The sequence below is a fragment of the Watersipora subatra genome, chromosome 4 (assembly GCF_963576615.1).
Source record: "Watersipora subatra chromosome 4, tzWatSuba1.1, whole genome shotgun sequence".
In the NCBI taxonomy this organism is placed as follows: domain Eukaryota; kingdom Metazoa; phylum Bryozoa; class Gymnolaemata; order Cheilostomatida; family Watersiporidae; genus Watersipora; species Watersipora subatra.
Window position 1 is genome coordinate 14,681,934 of NC_088711.1, and position 25,668 is coordinate 14,707,601.

The 25,668-nt window shown below is 39.5% G+C and overlaps 1 protein-coding gene across 1 annotated transcript in view; it reads left to right on the forward strand.

Moving 5' to 3' along the window:
* The first annotated feature begins 622 nt into the window (after positions 1-622).
* The window catches only part of LOC137393956 (uncharacterized protein DDB_G0286591-like), a 30,660-nt gene continuing 5,614 nt past the window's right edge, over positions 623-25,668 (forward strand). Inside the window, exons 1-8 of the mRNA XM_068080670.1 lie at positions 623-740; positions 1,055-1,124; positions 3,592-5,765; positions 6,052-6,166; positions 6,969-7,165; positions 10,967-11,089; positions 21,451-21,531; positions 21,706-21,858. Of these exons, the coding sequence (XP_067936771.1) occupies positions 623-740; positions 1,055-1,124; positions 3,592-5,765; positions 6,052-6,166; positions 6,969-7,165; positions 10,967-11,089; positions 21,451-21,531; positions 21,706-21,858 (3,031 nt within the window). The remainder of the gene's footprint in view (positions 741-1,054; positions 1,125-3,591; positions 5,766-6,051; positions 6,167-6,968; positions 7,166-10,966; positions 11,090-21,450; positions 21,532-21,705; positions 21,859-25,668) is intronic.

The following is a 25,668-nucleotide window of genomic DNA, read 5'->3' on the forward strand; positions in this document are numbered from 1 at the left end:
GATTAATTCTCATTTCAACCATATACTACATACTCATTGAGGTATATTTGTTAGCCCACATTCACTCGAGTTGAAGCAGCATTTACCTCTCACAATTGGGGGGTGGTTGCATCAAAGTCAACTCAATGCATGATTCTGTGATGAGTTTTCGGTGTAATTCCAAGGTTACTTCATCTAGCGCTGCAATGTATTCTAGCAACACTCTCTTTGTATATCCAGCTCTGGATGTAGTGCGCAAGTGGGTAATACCGCCACTGCACCAATAATGCTTACCGCGCATTTAAAAATGGTTTTACTGCGTGTACAACATATACAACGCAGTAGTCAAAATGTGCAATGCAGTTGTACTGCATCTTCATGACATGATTACAGTCACACTGCTAATGCAACTACATAGAAATCCAGTCCAAAATTTACTGGAACTGTAGCCTAATGCATTATGCATGTGGGCATTATTAATGTGTCGTTGTGATTTTGTCGTAATTCTCACAACTCTTGTACAATATGGTAATATATTGTACAAGTATATAAATTAAGCAAAATGCGTTTTCTTATTATACAAGATTCTATATAGGCCAATAATTTTTTAATAACGTTTTTCAGCTCTTATGAAATATTGGAGATGGCTTTAAGTAGAAATGCTGTCGTGTTAGAGAGGATCATCGAAGCGAGCGAAGTTAACAGCATACAGGAGTTGTTCTCAGGGGATAATGTCTTGCTTAAATTCAAAGTTCCTAAAAGTAAGTCATTTTGAACAAGTTAGATTGTGGTATTAGTTTCTACTTAGCACAATTTGTCTTAAAGATTAGATATATCAATTGCAGCATTCTATGCGTTTCCGCTTTCTCTAGGCTTCATGGTATGCAAGTAACAGCTAGTAGCTTGTCAATTTGTCTTAAGGTAAAGTTATAGTTCTTTAATGCATAAAGTTCATTATAATTCCGAATTTTGTTGGCTTAAAGTTTATTATGAAGTGTGTGAAACTTGAGACATAAAATTTTGTTGAACTTCATTTGGTTGGCTATATGTATTTACTACAAGTATGTTTCTTTAGAGAAATGGAAAACTCGCTTTTGTAAAAAGAAGATTGCACAAGAACTGGAGGAAGAACCTTTGCGCACGGGGTTTGTTTTGCAAGTTCTTATATAGTATAGCAAAGTGGTTGACAGCAGAATTGGCACATTATTCCCTGGGTGGTGAATACCAGTGGTATTTACTGTCTTGGGAAAAAGGTTTTTAGTATGAAAAACTGGGGACAAAGTATAAATAAATAAATTATATATTAAAAATTTATTGATATTTCGAACAATTTTATAACTTTGTTTCTAGTAATAATATGCATGTATTGTAATATATGTAATGTATAATAGATATTCATGGTGAAACATTAACTTTCAAATTCCATGTAAATATTAAAACACGTAACTTCCGAAATCGAACTAACTCAGATGAAAAAATAGTGCAATAAAATGATAACTGTAGCCTCGTGTATGGTGATTACACAGATAGTATACCATAGTCTCTCTCACCGTCATATGTCATGGAAGCCGGGAAGTTTTTTGCGCCTGTTTTTCTAATTCTATCTCGCCCTGGATAAATGATATTTCATCTCAGAAATTACGATGGCCTATTGTGTAAAACATATCAGCATTCCTAACTGATCAAAGACAATTATTACATTGTCTTTGAAATAGCTACCCGTATTGAGCTGAATTTAGCATAGGTATGCTCACTCATAAATAAAGTCTCAGCTCAATAGGAACTCACAGACTAAGGTCAATCTATCTAACTTCTTAATCCACTCAGAATATCAATCCAAATTGTGCCCAGACAAGTATTTTCCAATACAGTAATACTTCAACTTACGAGTGCTCCAACGTACGAGAAACTTAAGATACGAGCCAGCTTTCTAGCAAGTTTTAGCACTAACATACGAGCCATGTTTGAGATACGAGCACTTGAGTGAGTTGCCAAGTATGCCGGAGGTGTTTTATTAGAACAGCATCACTCTGTATTTTTCAACTGCTCAGGTTATACTGTTGTACCGTGTTTTTTTGTGCACGATTTTCTGTGCAGAATTATGTGAATTAAAAGTACTGTGCGTAGACCGAAAGTTTGCCAGTAAAATGAAAGATAATACAAAGAAAAAGCAAATGATAACAGTCGATATTAAACGGAAAAGTATTGAAAAATATGCGAAATGTGTATGCGTGATTCAGATAGCTCGGCAATATGACAGAAATACATTCATAATTATCAAACAGAAGGATTATATTCAGGGCATTTAGTTCGCAAAAGGACTAGCCATAATTTCTAAACGGTGCAGCAATCTTCACGACCTCTGATGGCATTGGACAAACAATTGGCCGGTGACAGCGTAACTGAAACGATGCAATGTGAAAAGGCCGGCGCTATCTATCCAAACTGTTTAATAGACATTCGGACAAGTTGGCTAGTGATCGTGTGTTAACCATTTGTGACGACACCTGTGTTCGTCCTAATCGCAACATGTTGCAAGGGCGACAAAGGCAAACGTCCTTAGATAGGTTTATCTTAAAACGGCCGGCTAGTCGTGAAAGCGAAAAAAAGGAAAGATTTCTCGCTAACCAGTGAGAAATTTCTAACTATGAACGCCGAAGAAATTTTAATTACATTTAGTTGAAAATGAAAGTTTGCTTTTAGGTTTGCTTCTAAGTTTGTCTTTTAACACTTTGATAAAATTTAAATTTATCAAAGTCAACTGTTGTAACGAAGGATAACTTATATCTCCCTCCCTGGCAAATGCGAGTGTTAACTGCTATTGTATGTATTTAATTTTACATTTTAATTAATCACATTTCCTTGCATTATTTTTTATTTGTTGCTTTTTGAAAGCATGTAGTACGTAAGGACAATAGCCAACATGTTCTTTCTGTTACAACATCTTGTTTTGAGTGTTTTATTTGCCTTTTTTAGAGTATGGAAACCAATCAATATATATTTAATTGTTCTATATATAAATTAATTGTACCAACATGCGAGTAAATTGACATACGAGCTCAGTCTCGGAACGCATTAAGCTCGTAAGTTGAAGTATGACTGTAATAGCTTATGCCTGGTAGCAATAAACTGTATGCATGAACTAAATCGTTTGAAATCATCAAAAATATTTACTCAATTCTCAATATAATTCAAATTTTTTATTTTATTCCACTTATTGCCATTTTTTTCTCGCTTTTTCCCAATTTTTTCTTGCTTTTTCTCCACTTATGTTTGGATATTCCTGCTGTGCTTGCAAAAAGTATTTTTCCTGTTCAAAATGCCAACCCTGGTTGACAGTCCTTTTTGATGTCTGCTAATCAAAATATTTACTCAGCCCCATATTAAAGCATTACATTGGTGCTTGCATAACTTGGGAAAGCTGTGTAAAAGTTGCATCTCCCAATGCAGCCTGTCAAATCCCATCGGTTGTCAATACTTGCAAGGTGAGAATCTTGCAATGAGTGCTAGTAGCATATTACATTTTCAAGTTTAGAAGTCTATAGCCTTGATAGGGTAGATATTTTTGTGTACATTTACATATATATGACATACAAAGTTTTTTTTTCTCAGGTCCAGGGAGAGTGATGATGAGCATATGACATCTGCGGATTGCATTGACAGTTTAGAGTGGAAGACTATTGAGTCATCCTGCACAGACACTCTATTATCCAGTACTAAATATGGAGATCAAGCATTGAGAGACAGAACTAATAACTTTCAAATTTATACACGATTTTCCACACCTATTGCTGATAAGGCTACTGAATCGCATACTCAGCGGGATGGAATTAGAGATGAAAGTCAGGGTGTGGATCATTCTGAAAAGACTATGGCAGCTAGCAGCTCACCGCACGCGCAGGCCCTGCAGACAAATTCAGATTCCAATGAGCTATCACATTTGATTCCTCCTACTAGACAAACTATTTCAGAAAAGCATTGTTCTTTAAGCCAGTTAGATGAATCCTCTTCGATGGTTTCAGGTTTTGTTACAGAAACTGTACGCAACCGTAGCAATAACTGTCTGCAGAATGGAAGAGATGATGGCTTTGAAAACAATGGTCTGCCCAATCAATATGCTGTGGGATCGATGAACCCTTCCAAAACCCTTTCTGTTTCTAGTGATTTCCAGGATTTGTCTAGTGTTAAGAATAACCGAACAACTGACACAAGTGTAAACAGCACATGCATGTCCAAGGGGAATGACAATTCTTTCAATGGTCAACATGGAAATCAATTACTGAATGCCACATATACACCTGGTGAAACGCGTGTAGGTCATGCGTACAGAGAAGGAAACCTTAGTCGCAGGTCAGACACAATAACGGATATCTCTCACATCACTTCATGTGCTGTGGAAAGTGAAAGTGGAAGTAATTTGTATGCTTCAAAAGATAACCACAAAGATGATTCTCACGCTGCCCATGGCAACTTGAAAAATAATCCATACACAGTAGAGGACAATTCCCAGGAAAGCTCACACACAAAGGAAAATACATCCAAAGGCATTTTACATTCTGCCAGCATTGTTGGCAATGATCATACATATAATAGGGTTTACTCCAGCGATAGTCTGCATGTCGTAGATGCTGATAACGCTCAAGGTGAGATGTACGCAGGAGAAGACAACCACATGGACAATTTTTATACTACAAAAGAAAACTTAAATGAAGGTACTTACAGGGTCGATGACAATTCCCAGGACAGCTCTCACAGAAAAGAAAGCGTGTCCAAAGACAGTTTACTTGCAGCAAGGGATGCTGGCAATGGTGATACATTAACAACAGAGGACATTTCCAATAGTAGCTTGCATATGGCTAATGCTCAAGGTGAGACATACACTGCAAAAATCAAGCACAAAGATGGTTTTCATACCCCGATGGGCAACTTAAAAGAGTCTACATACAGAATAGAGAAAAATTCACAAGACGGTTCATACATGAATGAAGATATCTCCAAAAGTAGTTCACTTGTTACAAGGGATGTTTGCAGTGATGGTCCATGCAGCAGAGGGTTTAACTCTAAGGGCAGTTTGCATGTCGTAAACGATAACTCTAGTGATGGGATGTACGCAAGAGAAAACAGCTACAAAGATGGTTCTAACTTGAAAAATGGCACATACAGAGTACAAGACGATTTCCAAGACAGTTCGTACACAAATAAAGATACATCAAGAGGTAGTTCCCTTGCAGCAAAAATTATTTACAATGATAGTACATATACAGCAGAGCATAACTCAAGCAGTCCATTGTCCATAGCAGATAATGATAATATCAATCATGAGAGGTACACAGCTGAGGATATGTGTAAAGGAAAAGCTAGGGCTGCAACGAATGATTCCCTTCAAGTCACTTATGCTCAAAATATGAGAACTAATTTTCTTAACATGTCTTCAGCGACAAACTCTCTCAATCACAATTATGCAACAGAAAGCTCTTCTGACAACTCAGATAATCATGTCGGTGAAGACAAACTAGTTGGCACAAGAAAGCGTGTTAAAAGGTTATTCTTTACAAGTGATGCTAGCTCTGCTTACACAACAAACAGTGATGATGAAGGTAGAGGCAAACATGCGAATTTGAATGGTATTCATAGTGGTGCAGCCCGCAAAGAGGTAGCAAACAACTCTCAGGTTGACTATCACCCTAACTCAAGTAATTGTAGTGCTGGTAGTGGCTCAGCCATGCGTGAAACCTCTGGACCTTTTTCCAAATTTGCTGGAGACTCTCCATCTGCAAGATTTACAGGTGCTGACACACTTTTATACACTGAGTTATACATATATATTTAGGGTTTTTCTCATTGTCCTACCATATAGTTACTTTGCAATGAAACAATTTTTCGTTTGTCGAAGCGGATTTGTCACAAAATAAAGTGGCAATAAGATTAATTACATTGACTTTTGGAATAGTTAGCTACGATGAACTGCAAACAGTATCCATGATGAACCGATTGTTAAGTTTTCTTGGTATATTGTTATCAACACCTTTCGTGCATCAGATGAACAGTGCACCCTCTCTCGTCCATTTTCAGATGATTACGAGAGCGCAAGCAAGGTGTTTGTTACAGAAAAGAGTGTTGTTGAAGAAAAGTCTCAAGTTGAAAAAAACAAATCAGTTTTGCTTCGTCGGAAATCCGAATTATTAAGGTAGGTGTAGTAGCAGATTTGATTCAGACATAATAGCCATGCTGATAATTGAATAAAACTGGACACACAGCAAATAGGGCTCCTCTGTGAGCCAGTGGCCAGCTAGCTAGAGATGGTGTCTCATTAAAAACATCCAACAAAAGACAATGGCAATCCACCGTTGAAACCGTGAAGAATAGTCATAGTTATAGGAAGGGGAGAACCATGATCCTCTACATTTTCACAAGACATGGTAATGAGAGAGAGAAAATTGAATGCCTGATTTGACTCTATTTTTATCCAAACCGCCCTTATGTTTTTATCATTATCCATTGCATTTATATCCATTATTCCAAGCAAATTCATGCCATGAGAACGAGCTACAATGCTTGTCTTACTACAAACATGATGGTTGCGACATTGTTAAGGAAGGCGACTAGATTTGCATATGTTAGCTTTGCCTCTACATTGCGTGGTATTGCTTTTGCATTTGCCGGTCACCCTCTGGCATATATAAGGCTGTGCTTATGTTCATAAATTTTTCAAAACAAATATTAAATCTGTACCTCAAAAGTTTTTAAGAATGACACTTTTTTCCTTCCACACTAGTTTAGTTGCCTCGTGGATAGCAAGCTGTTTATGTTCAAGTAGGAAAAGAGCTAACGGTAACAGTAATCTAGAACTAGGAATCCTTTAGTCGTGAAGGATAGCATCACTTCAGACTTGCCCTATACTAACACACGTTTGAAAATAACTTGTCTGTATCACTTTTATTTTGCTAACTGGACAAACATGACTGCGACTGGCTTGGCAACTCTCACAGGTTTAAGAGGACGAAACCGTCATCTAAAAAAAAAACAGGAAAAAGTCATTATTCAGTGTACGATCCAGATCTTTCATCCCCTAATGCTTCACCAAAGCATTACGCAGAGACAACTCATTCAAACAAAACTCCAAAGCCGTCACGACTGAAGCACGTGGGGCTAAAAGGAGAAGTCACATACAAAAGCCCGAAAATCTGTGAGTTGATAAACAGTTTGTCATCTGGAAATTTTAGATTTATAAATGCTAACCTAATCAATTTGTTTCAGGCTATACAGTAGACGCTTCTATAATGTAAATATTCTGTTCCAAGAACGTTTACGGTATCAGGAATCTATGTTATAAGAACAGTAAAATACATGTAAATTGTCTAATCCGTGCCAAGACTTTTCCAAACTCACCCCTCGGACAGTTCAAGAAGGAAAAACTTTACTCAACTCTTTAAATTTGTGGGCTGTACAGTAACTGCAGAAATATTGGTTTGCATAAACAACTTTTCTCTTTTTTATGATCAATCTCACTGGTTTTATAGACCATGATTGCGGTAAATTTACAACAAATTAATAGGGACTGCACATTTTCGACGTTCATTTACAATGATTAGCTTATTTTTTCTGAACAGCAGTTTATGCTGCAAAGTATTACCAATAACAAAAATGTTGTGTCTATAATAAGACAAAACAACAAAATCTTTTTACTATATAAAAAGCAGCTCTACCTATTCATCGTCTATCACTAACCAGTGTTCAAGGTTAGGATAAAGATAATTTTTTGACGATACTCCAACTCGTGACATTCAGACTGGTAGACCGAGGCTGTAACACCTGAACCAATCGATCGCCTTTGTATATATGAACAGCTGCGCAGCTATCCTATTCGCCTTTTTGTTGACACATTTAACGATCTACAACGACAAACTAAAATGTCACGAAAACTATATATAACGCTATACAGAAGGCGTCTTTTCTCTTGCAATTGCGGCAAAATAAGCTAACGATCAAATTGAATTTGAAAACTCGCTCGACTTGACACTTTACATTACAGGGAATTTTTTACATTGTAGGAAACAACAGCGTAACAAAAAGTTTTTACGTTATTTGGAATTTACGTTATGAGATGTATACGTTATAGGAAAGCCTACTGTATTGATTTTTTTAGCTCAAGTTCTCCACAGAAAGTTTTACTTATGTTCTCACTAGATGAATGCCCGGCATTGCACTGGTAATAAAAAATGTTTTTGTATAGATATTTTATTTTTATTCAACATTTACCATGCTAATTTTTAAACTGAGTTGTTTGTTTATTTTTGTGTGTGCTATTCGTTTAATTACCGTATATCCCAGCACATAAGTCGAGTCTGGACAGCTAAAGTTTTTTACCAAGCTAAGGGGTTCAGCATATACCCGCATAACTCTGATTGAAAGCAAGTAAAATGACATGCTAACTTAATTTTAACAACTACAATTCGAATATTTATTAACTCAACTTTATTAATGAAAGTATAACATAACAAGAATGGTTACCACTATAATTAACTCTTTGGCCACCAAATAAATTTTTATGGAAACAAATATTCGGTAAACCAATTATTGACATTGATTATTGACATGAAGTTGTCATAATATTTGACCAAATTAACTTAAAACCTTTATTTGAATGCCATGGTGCTCTATTTTTCAACCCTTTCCTTAAAATGGCGCCTCATTACAGGTGACGTTCAAATAAATGGTGGCATTTTATTTTTCAAACACTTCGTCAAAATGCTGAGAAGATAAATTTAACCCTTTCACGGGCGAATCAAGTGTCGCTTATATTTTTTACTCTCCTTCGGGCTGTGCCACATTAGCCCTTTTTGAAGCAAGAAATTTGCTAACTTTTCTCCAACTTGTCATAGACATTGATATAAATATACATAAGGAAGCTGATACATATCTCTATCAGTTGATATATATTTCTTACAGTTAACCTACGATGATCTTATAGGCCTAACCTGCGTTGCAATTTGTTAAAGCAGTAAAGTTCTTTATTTCAATTTAAATCTGAAGGCATATTTTCATTCGTTAACTGTATTTAATAAGGCTGCACAAAAGCTCATTGCGTTCATCGATATGTTTGCTACAGTTTGCAGCCAAAACTGGTTTTTTAATGTGCAATAGAACAGGAGCACGAGCGTTCATCCATTGTACGCTGGGTTCAGATTATTGCAATCATGCTGTCAAATAACATGTTATCAATCTGCAATTGTTATAATAATATTAATTTATCAAATGCTACGAATACATATTCAAAAACAAGTGACATAAGCTAACCATAATTATAATACATGCAGCAACAAAAATTAACCTTTTTAAACAAATATTAAAATTTTTAAAACATCATTTGCTCGGCGAGTTGAGTTTTGATTGTTGCTTCTGTTTGGAATCATTTCATGTTCTCCTGAATGTTCAATATCTTCCATAATGTCTTCGGATCTCAACACATCACCTGCACAGCCGAGCTAGTCGATATTAAAGTGCAAACAGTTTTTTAGCAATTTTTCAACTTTTAACTGATGCCATTTTGAATAGAAACTTCTACCATAAATAAAGAGAAACCTCGTGTAATCAGTGTAGAAATCTTTTTCCATCATAAATGCGAACACTTTTTCCTACATACCTCGAAATATCAAGACCGCATTAAAAAGGAACTACTATTAGCCTGATACAGTTACTAATTATCTCTATGGTGTTGCTATCAAAGTTTTTAGCAAAAAGACCGAGAGATTTTGAGTTGAAAATCCGACTTCGATACGAACAGAAACAAAAAATGAAGTAATTGTTATTGATGTGATCGAGTCATTATTATTATGGTTTTGTGGACACTTTTTTACTGATCACTTGCTATTATGTGAATGTCAAATAGTATCGGTCAAATTGGAGTGGCGAACAAATAGAAGGGCGTTCAAATACAAGTTTTACGGTAAATAGCATAATTGTACATCATCTGATACCATAAAAAGGCCACAAATGTGTTGCAAAATCAGTTCGGACACATTTTTGTCCTCTTCACACTATCATGGTGGAAAACATCTATCGTAGTTAACTATTTAAGCATGTTCCGAGTCTGACGAGTTATTACTATAGCTTACAGTAGTATTGTTACTGTTAAAAATACATACTCATTTTCACTACTGTTATTACCCAATAGATAATCATCAAAAGTTCATTGATCTACAATTTGTGAAACCTATGTAGCTGTAATGCTTCTGATCATCGCGAAAAATAAATAGCTATAAAAATGTGCTTTTGAAAAGCGAAATGAAGGACAGCGTGAGATGCAAACATGTTTTTAATGACGCAACGCAAGCAGATGATTGTTTCCTTTAAATTAAGCGAAAACAAGATACGCTAATTATACAATTACTCGCCAATCAGAAACGTTCTGTAGCTCGCAAAAACCGCTTTATTTCCTCAACTTTTTGCACTGATGGGTACATGTTATGATTTATAGGATCATCTTATATGCGAGTTCCTATAAATCACCTCATTTTAGGACTGTTTTTTTAGGGTCGGCTTATATTCGGGGACATGCGAAAAGTTAGTGTTATATGTACACAAATATTTATAGCATTTGGGAAGTCTGGGCGCATATTTTGTCTGTATTTTATCGATATAACTGGACCTATGACAGACCACCAAACCAACAAACAAACATAGATTTATACATATAGATGCGCTTTAGTCTTGTGTTATTTGCTAATATCACCACTTTGAGTTTCATAAAAAGACTTGGCTCTTTCTGAAAAGATAAACTGTATTACAAAAAAGTAAAATGGTTTTTAAAGGCAAGGCTGACAAATTAACAATTTTATTGTGTAAATATTGTTGAAATTTTCACGCGCTGACTTCCCCATGGTCAGGCATCACGTAGATTTAAGCTTCACAATTGTATCTATTGTTTTGGCATTTATTCTTTTGATACATGCGTACACTCAGTTTACATTGTATGTATATTTGCTAGTAAAACCCAACACTGCTTCTGATGAAGAGCTGAAAGGCTTGCGCAGGAGCAAGCGTACGAGACTGCCTTGTCTGCGTCACTTCGTTGGAGAAAGGCCAATCTACGAGCGTGACAAGCAAACGGGTCTGTATTCCGGCCTTATATTTTTCATTCAATTTTTACATGCTTTATTCTTCACCATTTTCCTTGCCTTTTTTTGTACCCAAATAGTTTCTAGTTTTCATACAGGCTTGGCTACTGTAGTTATGCCAGTTGCTCAACAAATGATAGCTCGTGAAGTCAATTGCTGTGTTTCCTTCGAATGGCTTCCATGCCTAATCATAGAAACGGTAAAATCTGAACACATTTGACACCATTTCGCTTCGCTAAGTTTTTGCGCAGGAATTTGCTGTGAGGGTACTATTCCACATTCTAAAAATGCTCACTGCTGATGGATCCAAATCAATAATCTCAGCCAAGCTCTCCCCAGTAGAGGTGAAAAAGATTTTAGCACACCAATGGTCCTAGACTCTTCCTAGACTTAACTCTTCTAGCCTCTAAAGTAGACCTGTATACTAAGTAGTAAATTCTGTTGATGTCTTGTAATAAGGCTGGCTCGTTCCGACTTAGTGTAACTAGTTGACTACGCATTAAAGATGTGGTTGCGTCAAATTTGAGTTGATCTTAAAAGAAAGCATTTTTTTGTCTATCAGTTGATATGTTGTTTGTTGTGTTAGGCGATCTCATTGCCAAGATATTTGAAGATTAAAATCGAAAAAATCTGATCGTGGTAAAAATGCTCAGGCCAAAAAAATCATGCCCAGACTTGCCAAAAATGATGTCACGCGTGATATATCTGTCAATATATTTCGTATTCACATCGGCTATTTGCGATAAAAGTCTAGTCCTACGCGGCTCTATTGGCATATATTTTATTTTGTATTTGCTCATGTTGGCTAGAATAAAATTTTAAATCCAGCTACAGATACACTATTACCAATGTCTCAAACAAGGAAAATTAAAAACTTGTCATATTAGCTTCTTCTAAATGCTGTGTAAACATCTCAGTACCGACTACCAATTCTACCGGTGATTTTGTCAAGCAAACTATGTAGAATAAGGTATTGTATCGGCACAGTTCCGTCGCTAGCCACACTAACGATATACAGATGGTTCCCAACCTACGAACGAGTTACATTCCAAACGATTGTTCGTAAGGTGAATTTGTTCATAAGTTGCTTCAGTGCTATATTTTGTATTATAATTTATGTTTAAGGCCTATATAAGTATATTGAAGGTTTGTATAAGTATGTTTAAGGCTTGTATAAGTAACCTGTATTGGTTTGTACTGAAAAAATAATTTAATAAATTGGAGATAATACTTTGTTGGACGCCGGGCCATGACACTGCATTTCTTATTTATTGTATGTCTTGTCCTTTTTATTATATTGTTGTTTTAATCGTTATGCTATCACTTATCATTGTCTTATTTTTTGTATATGTTGTCCGTTTATTATATCGTTGTTTCACTCGTTATGCTATTGTTATATCTGATATACCGTCATAACGCTATCGCTTATCGTCACTTATATTGTTGTCATAGCAACGCACTAACGGTCCTACTTATTCACCTTGTTAGCCGGTGTTCTTACCGTTTGCCGTTAGCCGGAACTGTTGATATTATTGTATATATAGGAATGCGCTCATTTAGTTGAGCAGAGCAGATAGCCGTACGCTCCTCGGTTAGTGAAATTTCCTTCACTAATTAAAAGCTGAATGAAACTACACACACACACTCTCTTCTCTTTATTTATTAGTCTAGATCGTGCCAAGTAAAGGCCGGCAAATCCCTTTACAATACGTACAGTAAAAATAATAAAGTTCTTTGCGCACTGGAGATACGTTCACGCACCTATGCACTGCAACGAACTGGGCAGAGAAATGTGGATGCTGGGTGGTGCTTCTGAGTAGTGTAAAGGTCTGGCCCCGGTAGCTGAGCCAGCTTTACTTTCAGGCAGGCTTGCCGACTCAATCCGTCGGCGTTCCCGTGTTTGATCCCGGGTCGGTGCTCCAATTGATAGGTGAATTCCGACAGGATCTCCAACCACCGGGCCACCTGAGCCGACGGTTCCCTTCTTCGGCACAGCCATCTCAAGGAGGCATGGTCCGTTCGGAGTAGGAAGCGCTGCCCATACAAGTAAGGTCAGAAGTGTTTGACGGCCTTTACCACCGCCAGGAGTTCCTTACGGGTTACACAATAGTTCTGCTCTGCGGGGCTGAGTGTTTTACTGTAGTAAGCTACTACTGTCTCCCTACCATTCTGGTTCTGAGACAACACTGCCCCCACTCCCACATTGCTGGCGTCGGTATCCAGGATATACTGGCTCTTGGGGTTGGGATAGCCCAAGACCGGTGCCGTGACCAACCCACGTCGGAGTGCCTCGAACGCCACTTGCTCCTCGTTACCCCACTGCCATGCTTTCCCCTTTCCTGTCAAAACAGTGAGCGGTTTGGCGGTAGTGGCGTAGTCCTTCAAATACTGCTGATAATACCCAGTGGTTCCCAAAAATGCTTGTAATTCCTTCACATTTCGTAGGACTCGCCATTCTGCCACTGCCTTGACCTCTGGATCCGTCGATACTCCTTCCGGGCTTACTACATGTCCGAGATATCTCACCTTCTCCTGGAGGAGCTCACACTTTGAGTGTTTTAGCTTCAGCCTGGCAGTTGCCAGTCTCTGGAAGACTTCCTCCAGGCGAGCCAGGTGAGTCTGGAAGTCGGGGGGCGATGACGATAATGTCATCCAGGTAGAGCAAGAGAGTTTTCCAGTGGAGTCCTTGCAGCACCGATTCCATCAATCTCTGAAAAGTGGCGGGGCCGACGTAGCAAGTACGACGAACAGCAAGCCGACGAACGGCAGTACTTTCTACTTCCATAGTCCACTCCGGGTTGCGAAAGCAGATCTTTCCTGGGCTTCCTGGTCCATTGGCACTTGCCAGTACCCGCTGGTCAGGTCTAGCGTGCTAAAAAATCGACTTCCCGCCAGGGCATCCAAGCTCTCGTCGATTCTTGGGATTGGATATGCGTCCTGTTGTGTGATGGCATTTAGTTGCCGGTAGTCAACGCAGAACAGCCACTCGCCATCCTTTTTTCGAACCATCACCACTGGTGAGCTCCAAGCCCCATTTGCAGGTTCGATCAGGCCCTTTTCCAACAAGTCGGTCACCTGTCTGTCTGCCTCCGCCTCCTTGAGGGGTCCCAACCTATGGGGAGGTTGTCTAATGGGTCTGGCTCCTTCTATCAGTGGTATGCTATGCTTCACCAGATCAGTTCGCCCTACATCGCCCTCGTATTTACTGAATACGTTCTGGTATTTAGCCAGCAGGGCGGCTAATTTCCGTCTTTCCTGGTCGTGGGAGCAACCTCGGACGGCCTGATTGTAGAGCTCAACTAGATGCTAAGGCACTGCTCTCCCGGCTTGTACAGCTGCACACCCTACTCCGGCCACCTTGGTGTCGAAGTCTTCTTGTTCCGCCCAGAGCTCGGCGCGCACATCCTCTGCCCTGATGGCGGTGTACAAGCCTATCACTTGTCCAGCCGCCAGTTCGATGGGGTGGTTGCCCGGGTTCAGGCATTGTACGGCCACATTGCCCTGGTCTCCGGGCTGATTCAGGCTACGCGCCACGGGAAGGTGCGGGTCGGATCCCTCTATTATGCCTACGTGTACATAATTTCTGGCTGATATTTTTCCCACCACCGTTATCTCAGACAATGGTGGAATGGTGACCTTCTTCCAGGTGTGTACTTTCGACACCATCAACCTGCCGTATTTATCGGTGCAGGTGAGTTTTCTATCCCCGATGGAGATGACTGGTTGATCGAATTCCATGTGGCATCAGTGCGAGATCAGAAAGGGCATCCCCAGAATGGCGTCCTCGCTGATTTGACTCACAATGAAAGTCTCCTCAATCGGCACATCGCGGACTCTCTCGGTTAGTCAGATTAGTCCGTAGAATTGGAGCTTACTTCTGTCCGTCATAAGTCCATACCGGTCATTTTCCTCCAGTTGGGCTTTGATCCTTTCCGGCATCCTGTCAAATATCTTAGACAACAGGTTCGTGTTGCAGCCGGTGTCTATGAGAAAGAGCAGGTCCTGTCTTTCCACTTTCCCTGGCAGGAAGTAACTGGATTTGTGGGGCTTTTCCAAGACCCCGATCCTTGGTAACTCCCCCATTCCGCAGGCGTCGTTATGCGCCTCTTCAGAATATCTCTTTCGTGGCAGACCCCGAAGCCTGTCCGGTGGTGGACTCTCTTCGAGCTGGTCCGCCAAGCTTTCCTCGGGAGTAGCTGGCTTTGTGCTCTCCCCGTACCAGCCTGTCGGACCCGACCCCGGACTCAGGCGTTGGCCTGGGTCTCCACCCCGGAACGGGTCGACTTGGTTCGACTCTCGTCCTTCTTTCAACCCTGATCCTGGGGGGTAGTAGGCTCGATTCCAGCCCCCCATTCCTGGATCTGCGATCCCCTGCTCTCTGGAAGTGCTCCACCATGGCTGGTTCCTCTTCCACTCCCGATCCGGAGGGTCTAGATCTCCTGAGAAGCTCAGCTCCGGATGAGCTGGCTCTCGCTCCCAATCTACCCCATCCAAATCTCTGGGAAGGATCAGCGCCGGCTGGGCCTTCTTCCCCCGACCTGGGTCGTTCTGATTCCTGGAAGCGTTCGACCGAGGCTAACTTTTCCCTCCTTCCCGATCTGTGCTTAGGTCTCTCGAAAGCTCCAGCTGATGCTGGATCGGCTCCCTGTTCCGACCTTCGCGGCCCTGATCTCTTAGAGTAGTTCCTCCCGATCGTACTCTCCTCCCGATCGTACTCTCCTCTAGACTGCCGACATTTCCCGATGTCGCTTTTCGTTTAGCCCGCCTTTGGATCTGTCGGGTCACCTGTGGGGGCTCCCGATGATCCATCTCTTTATCACCTTCGTCTTCGTCTAGGCCCTTTAGGCTCTGGTACGGGTTGTATGTGTGAATCCTCCCCACCGGAGGCCTCTGCGTGAGAGCTACCGAGTTTGCGGGATGGAGCCAGCCTTCCGGGTCCACCTCCGCCTTCCTTCGGCCTGCCTCTCTCCTCTTTTTGCGATTATTAGTTCTTGGCGCTCTATTGCAACCAGCAGGTTGCCCTACTGCTGCGGGTGGTAGGCGTTTCCCTGGTTCTGTCCCTGGGTGGCGCGGCTACTGGGTTGGTTCTTGGGGCAGTTCCTCTTCCAGTGACCTGCCTGATCACACTCCCAACACTTCTTCACTCCTTTTTTCCGGGTCACCTGTCGGGGAAAACTTTGTGGTTGGCCGATTTGTCTTTTCAGATCCGCCATCTCCTTTTTTAGACCTTCCATTGTGGTCAGGAGTACACCTAGTGGGTCAGGGGCAGTTCGGACAACTACGGCCTGCTCTACATCCGCCTGCTCCTCCATGGCCTGTTCGGACTCCTCTGGCTGAACTGCCCTTATCCCGGACCTCATCGGGTGGTTCCGCCGGATGGTCATATCGGGCCGTATCTGTAGGTACTCATTTCCTGCTCTCACGGCGGTCTCCAGGGTGGGGGTGGGTACTGCCAAAAGGTGTCTTTGTAGATACACGTTACCTAGCGACCCGCAGAATGTGTCCACCGCCATCTCCTCTCTCATGCGATCGGACAACTCCTCGAACGCAATGCTCGTGAGCCTTTCTATTCGAGTGGCATGCTCGAATAACGTAGTGTGGGGTTCCTTCCTCAGGCCTTGTAGCTCCGATCTCGCTTCCTTGGGGTCATGCCGAACCTTGCTCGGAGGGTGTTAAACACCGTCTGCAGTGTGTGCCCATGTCCACATTCCTTGGCCTGCTCTTTCAGCCTTCCTCGAATGTGTAACAGGGCGGATCTGGCTCTCCAGTCGTTGGCGATAGCCACATCATTGAACTGCCTTATGAAGGCCTCCACATCACCATTCCCATCGTATTCAGGAGCCTTGAATGTTCCTCGGGGTACCGGTTGTCCCTGATTTTTCTGCACCTCTTGGTTTACAATCCTTCTCTCCAACGCATTCGTCAATCGCTCTACACCCTCTAGTCCTTCCCTTTGGGGGACTCCCGGTCGTTCCGCGCTGCGAGTGCGTCTTGCCATGATTGTGCCTTGCTAGTTCTCTTTGTGGGTTGATTATATCCCACTGCTGCCACCAGTGTAAAGGTCTGGCCCCGGTAGCTGAGCCAGCTTTACTTTCCTAACAAGGCGGTCCAGTCTGAACACTGGGCCTTTCCCTCGTCGGCCTGCCTGACACACCTAGTGGTCTGGTCAGGCCGCAGTTGGTTGCCCTCAGTTCAGGCTCACTTGGAATGCTAACACGGCCTGCTCTCTGAGACCCTATCTTGGCTAGTCTAGGTCCCGGCTAGCTTACTGGAGGGCCTGATCTCCAATGCTATCGCATTTCTGATCAGGTCTGGTCGTAACGCAGCCAACCCCTAGCCTTCCTTAGGTGTTTCCCAAAGCAGTTCGTACTTGAAGCCACATCAGTTCTGGCAGAAGGATCCTTACTAAGCCAACCAGGCAGGCATCAAACGTAGTCAGTTCGTAAGAATAAATGTAGTCTATTTAATGTATATAAGCACATATGCAACACAGTGTTAACTGCATCGAATTCACAAGAAAAATCCCTCTGAGTTGGCCTGTGCCTTCTCCTTATATACGGTTTTACTCCGCCCACTTATATAATAATTATGTAACACCAATTGTATCGTGGCAGGCCTGTGAGGCAGGCCTAGATAATAATATATAAGAGTATGCTGGCAGGCCTGTGAAGCAAGCCCAAAAACACAGTATTACATAACAGGGTCTGAAGAAGTACACACAAGAGTATTACATAACTAGACAAAGGAAGCACACCCAAAGCCACCACAAGGAATATCGTTGTCCAAAGAATACGGCCAGTGTTTGTCCAGTCCTCCACAGTAGTGCCTACGCACAGACCTGTTCGTATGTACTTTTGTTCGTAACTCAAATGTTCGTAAGTAGGGAACCGTCTGTAGTCTCCCAAAAGCCCCGCCCACATTATGCCCGTCGCCTGACCTGGGGGTGGGGCTGTATATCATTGCCCACGCCGAAAACTAGTTTCTTACTACCGTAAGTAAAATAAGCAAGCTGCGTCTTTGAAAAGAATATACATAGGGATTAGAGTTTTAAGGATGAGAAATCTGCTGCAAACTGGATTTGAACTCACATTCTCCAGTTCTGCGGACATCCATATACCGTATCCAATTCACTACAATATTCTGCAAATCATGTTTTGCATTATCTTCAACAATATAATTTTATTATATAATTTTCACAAGCAAAAAGATTTTCATCTCGTCATAAAGCTTTTATTAAAAATATCAAGTCATGGCCACTCATATAGTTTTAGCTGATACAATAAGACAAATTCATCTACTACAGCAAACTCAAACAAAACATCATGGTTTATGCAGCACACATTCAAGTCTCTGTTTCCCATTTATGGCAGTTTCCACACTGACAAAGCTGCTTCGGCGGGTGGGACCACATAAAAACATCCTTTTTTCAATCAAACAAATGCAATAAATATATGTCATTCATAGATATGTCATTCTAACGCTTATCTACTGAAAGCTTTCAAAATTGGGAGTTATATAGATTTCGAGTATAATTTTAAAAACGAATAAGTGTTTAACAAAGGCATAAGTACGCCAAGCCAACGATTCGAAGCTTTGGTTTTGGAAGTTAAAGATTTGCATTGATCAATCGATTTTCTTCACTTTCTACAAGTGAGAAGGGAACATCTAAAGTCAAATCATAAATCTAATTTTCTAGATAAAACTGTCACAGAAAATTTGAAGCAAATGTAGCTAGGTGAACCGATAAATTATAAAACGATGATTAGTGATAGCAAAAAGTTATAATTTTATTAATTAGTACATGTATTAATGAGTACTAAACATATTACCTTTAGTATATTCATCAGTCTAAGCCATTGTATTGCTAGATGCCATGGATTAAAAAGAAGCCGTCAAGAACTCACTGCACATACGTATCTCGCATGCGCAGGAAATTACATTTTAGCCTCAAATAGGGAAATATGATCTGAATGTAAACTCAACAGTATATCTATAGGAGACTCAAAGTAAAAGATAAATTTATCTCCATTCTCCTATCTTCCTCCGTAGCACTTTAACCACCTGATGCCCAGAAAACTCGGAGTCACCTTCGCAGTAACTTCACAGCAATTTTTGCAATTCTGTTGTTCGCCAATAAAACGAGTCGATCGAGTAATTCATTAAAGTAACGATGTTAATTAATTTAGTAATCATCGATGCCCATGCGACTTAATAATAGAGTAAAATCCCTAAATTTGAGATCACAGACAACGCGTTTTACGAGTGATAACATTTATTACGACCTATATAAAAATTTCGTGCTGATGATTGGCTAATGAAGCGACCTTATTTTTATCGCTCATGGACTCTTTTCAGATGTATCACTAATTACGTCACGAACCAAGCACCTGCTCGAATCTGAGCTTTTTAAAAGATGGCCTCATTCAAACGCATATATCTCTGGACAGGATTGGTCTACAAAGACAAAAATGACATAAAATTGTAGCTTTCATTGGTCTTAATTTCATTAAATCGACCTTTTTGACGCAACCACATCATTAATTGAAAAGTGACCATGACACAAAAGCGAATCTACTTTAACAAGTTTTGTTTTGAAGGATACATCTTGGAAAGATCTATAGTGCAAATCGGAATCGTCGAAACGGTAGGGTGCGAATTCGATGGCAGCGAGTAACTTCAAACCTATTTGAAGCATAAAATCGCAGTGAATATGTACTTGAGCGATTATACATGCAGTTTCTTGAATTTGATTATGAACTGTTCAGCCTTTCAGTGGCAGTCACTTACACAACCATAAATACACTTTAATTCAAATAATTTTAGCTTTTCTAATTTTATGACTATTTTGGTGTAGAGGTAGCCTATGCATTATAATTGTTGCAATGTATGACTATTTATTTGGCGACGCGATCTGTGGACTCACACTTTAATAGCTATGACGATTTATGAGAATCCATCACATAAAGTAGTACAAAGTGCCTTCAAAATTTGGAGCTAGCAGTTGTGAAAACATAAAGGCGACAATTTTTTATTATTCAAAAGCCAAACACGTTAACCCTAGGACTTTTATGTATTCGCCTCATCTAACTTTCGCGTGTTCGCGGAGTCATCCTCTCGCGAAACTAAACTATCATAACGAACGAGCGAAAACGCGAAATTAAATGGCTTTGTTCATTGATTGTCCAAGAAACAAATAGCAGCAAGCGATCAAATTGCATCATCGATATCGCCCACACAATTCTACCTGCGATTCACAATTACAAACTAGTCCCAAATTGAAAAGTTTTTCCTACCAGTGAACTGGACTTGGGGAATCTAATTATGTTTGTTCCACTGCATTTATTTTCACATCACTATATTTTCGCACTCATCAGAGCTGCGAAATTAAGTTGCAGCGAAATTTTACTCTGTATGCTACTCACGAAACTAAATACTAGCAAAATATAAGTGTCTTAGGGTAATGGACATCTGCAAAAGCATTAAAGCTTCAGATGGATAACACAGGATAAAGATATTCTGTTAGGAGCTGGCTAGTACATCTGCACTGGGAATATTAGTCTTGCTAATGGTTCATGGTTTCTCATAACGCTTTCACCTGTGCTGGTTGTATCTTGACTAAGGAAGTTTCTCGTTCAAGGTCCTTATCAACAATTATTTTGCATTCTTATTAGAAGTGAAAAATTCATTGCTATAGCGCCTTATCAATTTCAACAACTTTTCAAAACAGCAATACTGTGCTTTTTCTTTGTAAACAGTGAGAGCAATTGGCACTCACATCATCAGTGCCTGCATCGAATCAAAACATTAACTTGTATACCCATTGCAAAGTGGTCTTCACTCACAGAGGATGAATAACAGTTTGCTAGCTAAATTGTGTGGTTGGCTCAGAACAGTTCTGGCAATTAACAATGGATCCAATTGCCCAGCATGAATAGTGAAGCGTTCAGTCTGAAATGTCTTGCGTTAACCCCTTGGTCAGTTAAGCTTGTACTATCTTATGTAGCATGGCTATGCAGTACGCTTTGTTAGTCTATCGTTACCATGCGTTGTGGTACAAAGCTAAGCAACCAAAGTCGCTGATGCAATAACAATATATAAGCACCGCAGCTCGCTGGTCCATTAATCGCAAGTGTATTTGAATATTCTGTACTGTCCGTCATTGATCATTTTCACCTGCTTCATGGTCTGTGCCAAAAGATACACTCTTCAGCAAGCACTCTGTGTAGCTTCGCTCGGGAAAATCTTTTTTCACAAGCGGAGCTACACAGAGCGAAAAAGGAAACAATACGGCTGATAGATTATAAAAACTAAAAAAGAAAGCTAATTTGTTTGAATCTTTTTGTGTTTATTTCAGGTGCTTCTATCATAGTTGGTTTAGAGAAAAAGGACCCAGCAGAGGATTCTATTATCACATTTTTCACGTCTAAACTCAATGGTAATGTGCACCTAATAATAGCTTGATGACATTTATGCCAATCTATACTATATATGTATATATAAATACACACATGAACGATACATGGATTCTAAAAATTATATAGATATTATAATAAAAGTATGTATATATGTATGGTTTTTCACATGGAATTTTACTTGTTCAATCTTACAGTTAAGGGTGCCAAAAGGAGGAAGGCCGGCAACAAAAGAGAGAAAACGAAGAAGAAGCGTCTCTCTTTGCCTGCAAAAATAGACAGTGACGTTTCAATGTCTGATGACGAGATGAGGGTGCGCGATCTCAAAACAGGCAAGGATGTTGATAGAGGTCAGTTATGCCACATTTCTATTTTCACATTCATTTATTAAAATAACTTTTAAGCCATGTTCAGGTAAAATAATCTGCTCATACTGTGCTGTTAAATGGCCTTTTTTGTGGAATGACCACATTTCAAGTTATTTTAAAAGTTGACTCGCAACAAAATTCACCTTACAGCTATTTGGTAGCAAACGATTCACCATGTCTTACTCTGTTGTGTTGTAAGTGCTAAATATGTGGAAATGCGATTACAAGCTCTTAAAAGCTCAAAAACAAAAAGCCGCCGTAGATTGGAATCTCTTTACTTCGATGACGTAACCACGAAATTTGGTTATCGTCTTGTCACGCATGTTCTCACGTGAATTAAAAGGCCAATGAAAAGTTCAATATAAAACTTATCGTAGTACTAGTTTATGACAAACACTTCGGATTTTACCGAAGACCCCGTATCAAATATAGATGCTCGCTACTTTACAGTTTTGTTTCGGCATTATTCACTCGCCAAGTCGTAATCTGATCATGTGACCCAATACTGCGCAAATAATTTTTGCAGCACTTTTCGATTATCACAGGTGACCAACAGGCTCGTCATGATTATCAGACAATGATATGTACTCCTTCGAGCTAAGGTTAAAAAGTTTAACGATTTTTTACGGTGAGTTATAAGATATCACTGCTAAAAGTGACAGCATTACAATGACGATAAAACAGACGCGTAAGAACAATAGACATAGTTTTATTGAATGCGTGAAGTATATTCATGAAAATATTTAGACTAATAAGGTTGCAAGAAAGTGTAAACAGAAACCATCTCTCACAACTACATCACATTTGAGCCGTTTTGGAAAGGGAATCCAAACTACGGCGGTCTCGTGTGGCTGCGATTTTCTGTTCATTTTTTAGCTTTTAAGAGCTTGTAATCACCTTTCCGCATATTTTGCACCTACAACACAACAGAGTAAGACATGGTGAATCTTTTCATATCAAATAACGGTAATGTGAATTTTGTTGCAAGTCAACCTTTAAGCATAAGTTTTTGTTGCAATTGGTTAAAATTTACATGCATCTTTTGTTTGTACTGTATGTTGAACACCGTACTTTTCGGACTATTAACCGCACCCTTATATAAGCGCATCTGCTTTATTTTCAAAAATACGATAATAAAACAATACATAGGCCGCACCTTTGTACAGACCGCAGAACTCGGACGGTGATTTTTAACACGGCAGCAATTTTGCTAGTTAAAACGGAACAGTGCCATTAGACACTGTTTCGTATTAACCGATGCCTTTTAACCTAGTCCCTAACGGAACAGTACTGTTAGGCATTGTTTCGCTTTTTCTTTCACCGCTAGAGGCGCACCAACCGGAGATTCTGGTTAATGCGCCCTAGCGGTGAAAAAAGCCACCACAGAATAGCCGCGCCCTTATATAAGCCGCATGGCTCAAAACACCAGAAAAAAGTGGCGGCTAATAGTCCAAAAAGTGTGGTATATACAGTACAAACAACTATGGTTTTGTCAGGACATTATCCCATGACCAAACACGCGCGGAGCGAATGTTTGAGTAGTTTTATGATAAATGCATGTGCACACAACTCACAAAAATTATTCATCAACAACGTCGCAAACCCTTGTACCGAAATCTCATCAACAAATTTAACCATTTTTTCAGTGGATTCGTTTAAGTATAATAACGTTACGAAACACATAAAACCTATTTAAATATGTTACCAAGTTTTTGTAAATTGTCGACAATATCTTAAAACTGACCCATCTGATCGGATTATACATAAATAGACAGATTAATTTGGCCGAAAATCGTTATTAAACCTTGCCAAGCCTTATTTTTATCAAAATTAAGACCAGCAAACGAAACGCCGAGTGACAGAGAATAGAACCATTAAGTCGTGCGCATTTCACGAAAAAATAACGTGCACATTTCACCAGTCTATAGCATTGTCGAATTGCCGAAGGTTTCTGTAATTAACGTAGAAGAACTGAAATATAATCGTTTCTTTTTTGCCGATTTCAAAATAACTGACATTTTGGACACTTTTGAGTACTTTGGTATTCTAACTGATGTCTAAAGCAGTGAAAGTAAAGGAAATGACGATGGTATTTTTTTCTAACGATTCTTATGAGACTATTGCAATATTTAATTATAAGTTTAGATGACCATTGAAGTGTTATAGTCACACTAACAACATCGATGATGGGCAATATGTTACTGTTATTATTTTTTCTAAATAGTTTTATTAAATAGATTTTCTAAAAATCTATATAAATATCACAACTTCTTGATATTGGTAGCTATGACGTTTTGAAATGTAAAAAAAATTGTGCATTGGTTTTCTATTATTACTGTATTACTATATTAATAATATTGGTTATTCTAATAATATCAGTGCATTTTACTTCTAATATTGCATTTCTCCTATTGCAGGGCAGAGATATAAACATATAATCTTTTTCTTTCATTATTGCTGTTATACATAATAACACCCACACCCATTACATTACAGCTACCAATGCAGTTATCCTATTGCACTGCAGTGCCATTTGACTGCTAATATTGCATTTCTCAACCATCAGTATTCTTTCTTTTTTCCAATATCACTTTGGTCGTGGGCTGTTGTATGACAGGGGAATTCTAGTGTATGTATGTCAAATATATACAGTAGAAACAACTATGGTTTACTAGAAACAACTAGAAACAACGACATTTAATGATGTATAAAAAGAACTAGTTGAATGCCCTGGAAATAAAGTTTTTGCACCGAAAATTTATTTAACATATACAGTATTTGCCATTGTCTGACTGAGGGGAGAGAAAATGTAGATGCCATTCCTACTCGAAATAGCACGACACACAACAGTCCATGTGAAATGTTTGTAGATTGTAGTCTTTAGTGATTAACTTTAGGGTTTGTTGCATTCAAAATTTGAATGAAAGCCGAACTGGAAGTTGAAGACATGTAAATTGAAACTTTTAAAAGGAAAACACTTCTAGTTAGTACTTAGTTATAAAAATTATTTTCAATTAAATTAGGTAAATGTTGAAACTGTACATAAAGAAAAGAGGCAAAGTCTTGTTCGTGACACACTCAATGATTGAGGCACGCGAGCTGTCCAGAGCTAGGAGTGTTGGGGAAAAAGATTGCATCTCACAGGAATCGAAGCAGCACATTTGTATGCATGGATGCAAAACCAAGCGCTTTGAATGTTAGCAGGACGTTCCGAGTTCAAACCCAGTGTGAAGTGGTTTATTGTTGCTAGAGTTGAATCACCATAACTGGACGAACCGACAGACACTCACATCTATATATATTTCTCAAAGTCCGTCTGTTGGAAATCCGGCTATAGCTATTATTAGAACAGCTGAGCTGGACAACAATACAGACTCAAAGTCATGGCTTACCGTCATTGGAAGCCTAACCTTATTAACTAGCTTAGTGGAGTTTTCCATTGGCAATATGCTACTAGCTTGAAAGGTACAGTTGTTTGACAAAGTTTTAAAACCTTTACAGTTGTTTTTATTTTTCTCTTAATTTATTTCAACTACACGACACACTTTTCTCATGATATATAGTTTGAAAGTTATAATGGCAAATGTTGTTATATGTTAAATATAAATCAACTTTCTGTCCAAAGACTCTTCTATTACGCGGGCAACGCCGGGTGGCACAGCTAGGTTATATATATACTAGTTGTACTACCTGGTGTTGCCCGGGTAATAAAAAAGTCTTTTGACAGAAAATTGATTCGTGTTTAACATATGTAACAACATTTGCCAGACTAACTTTCAAACTACATATCAT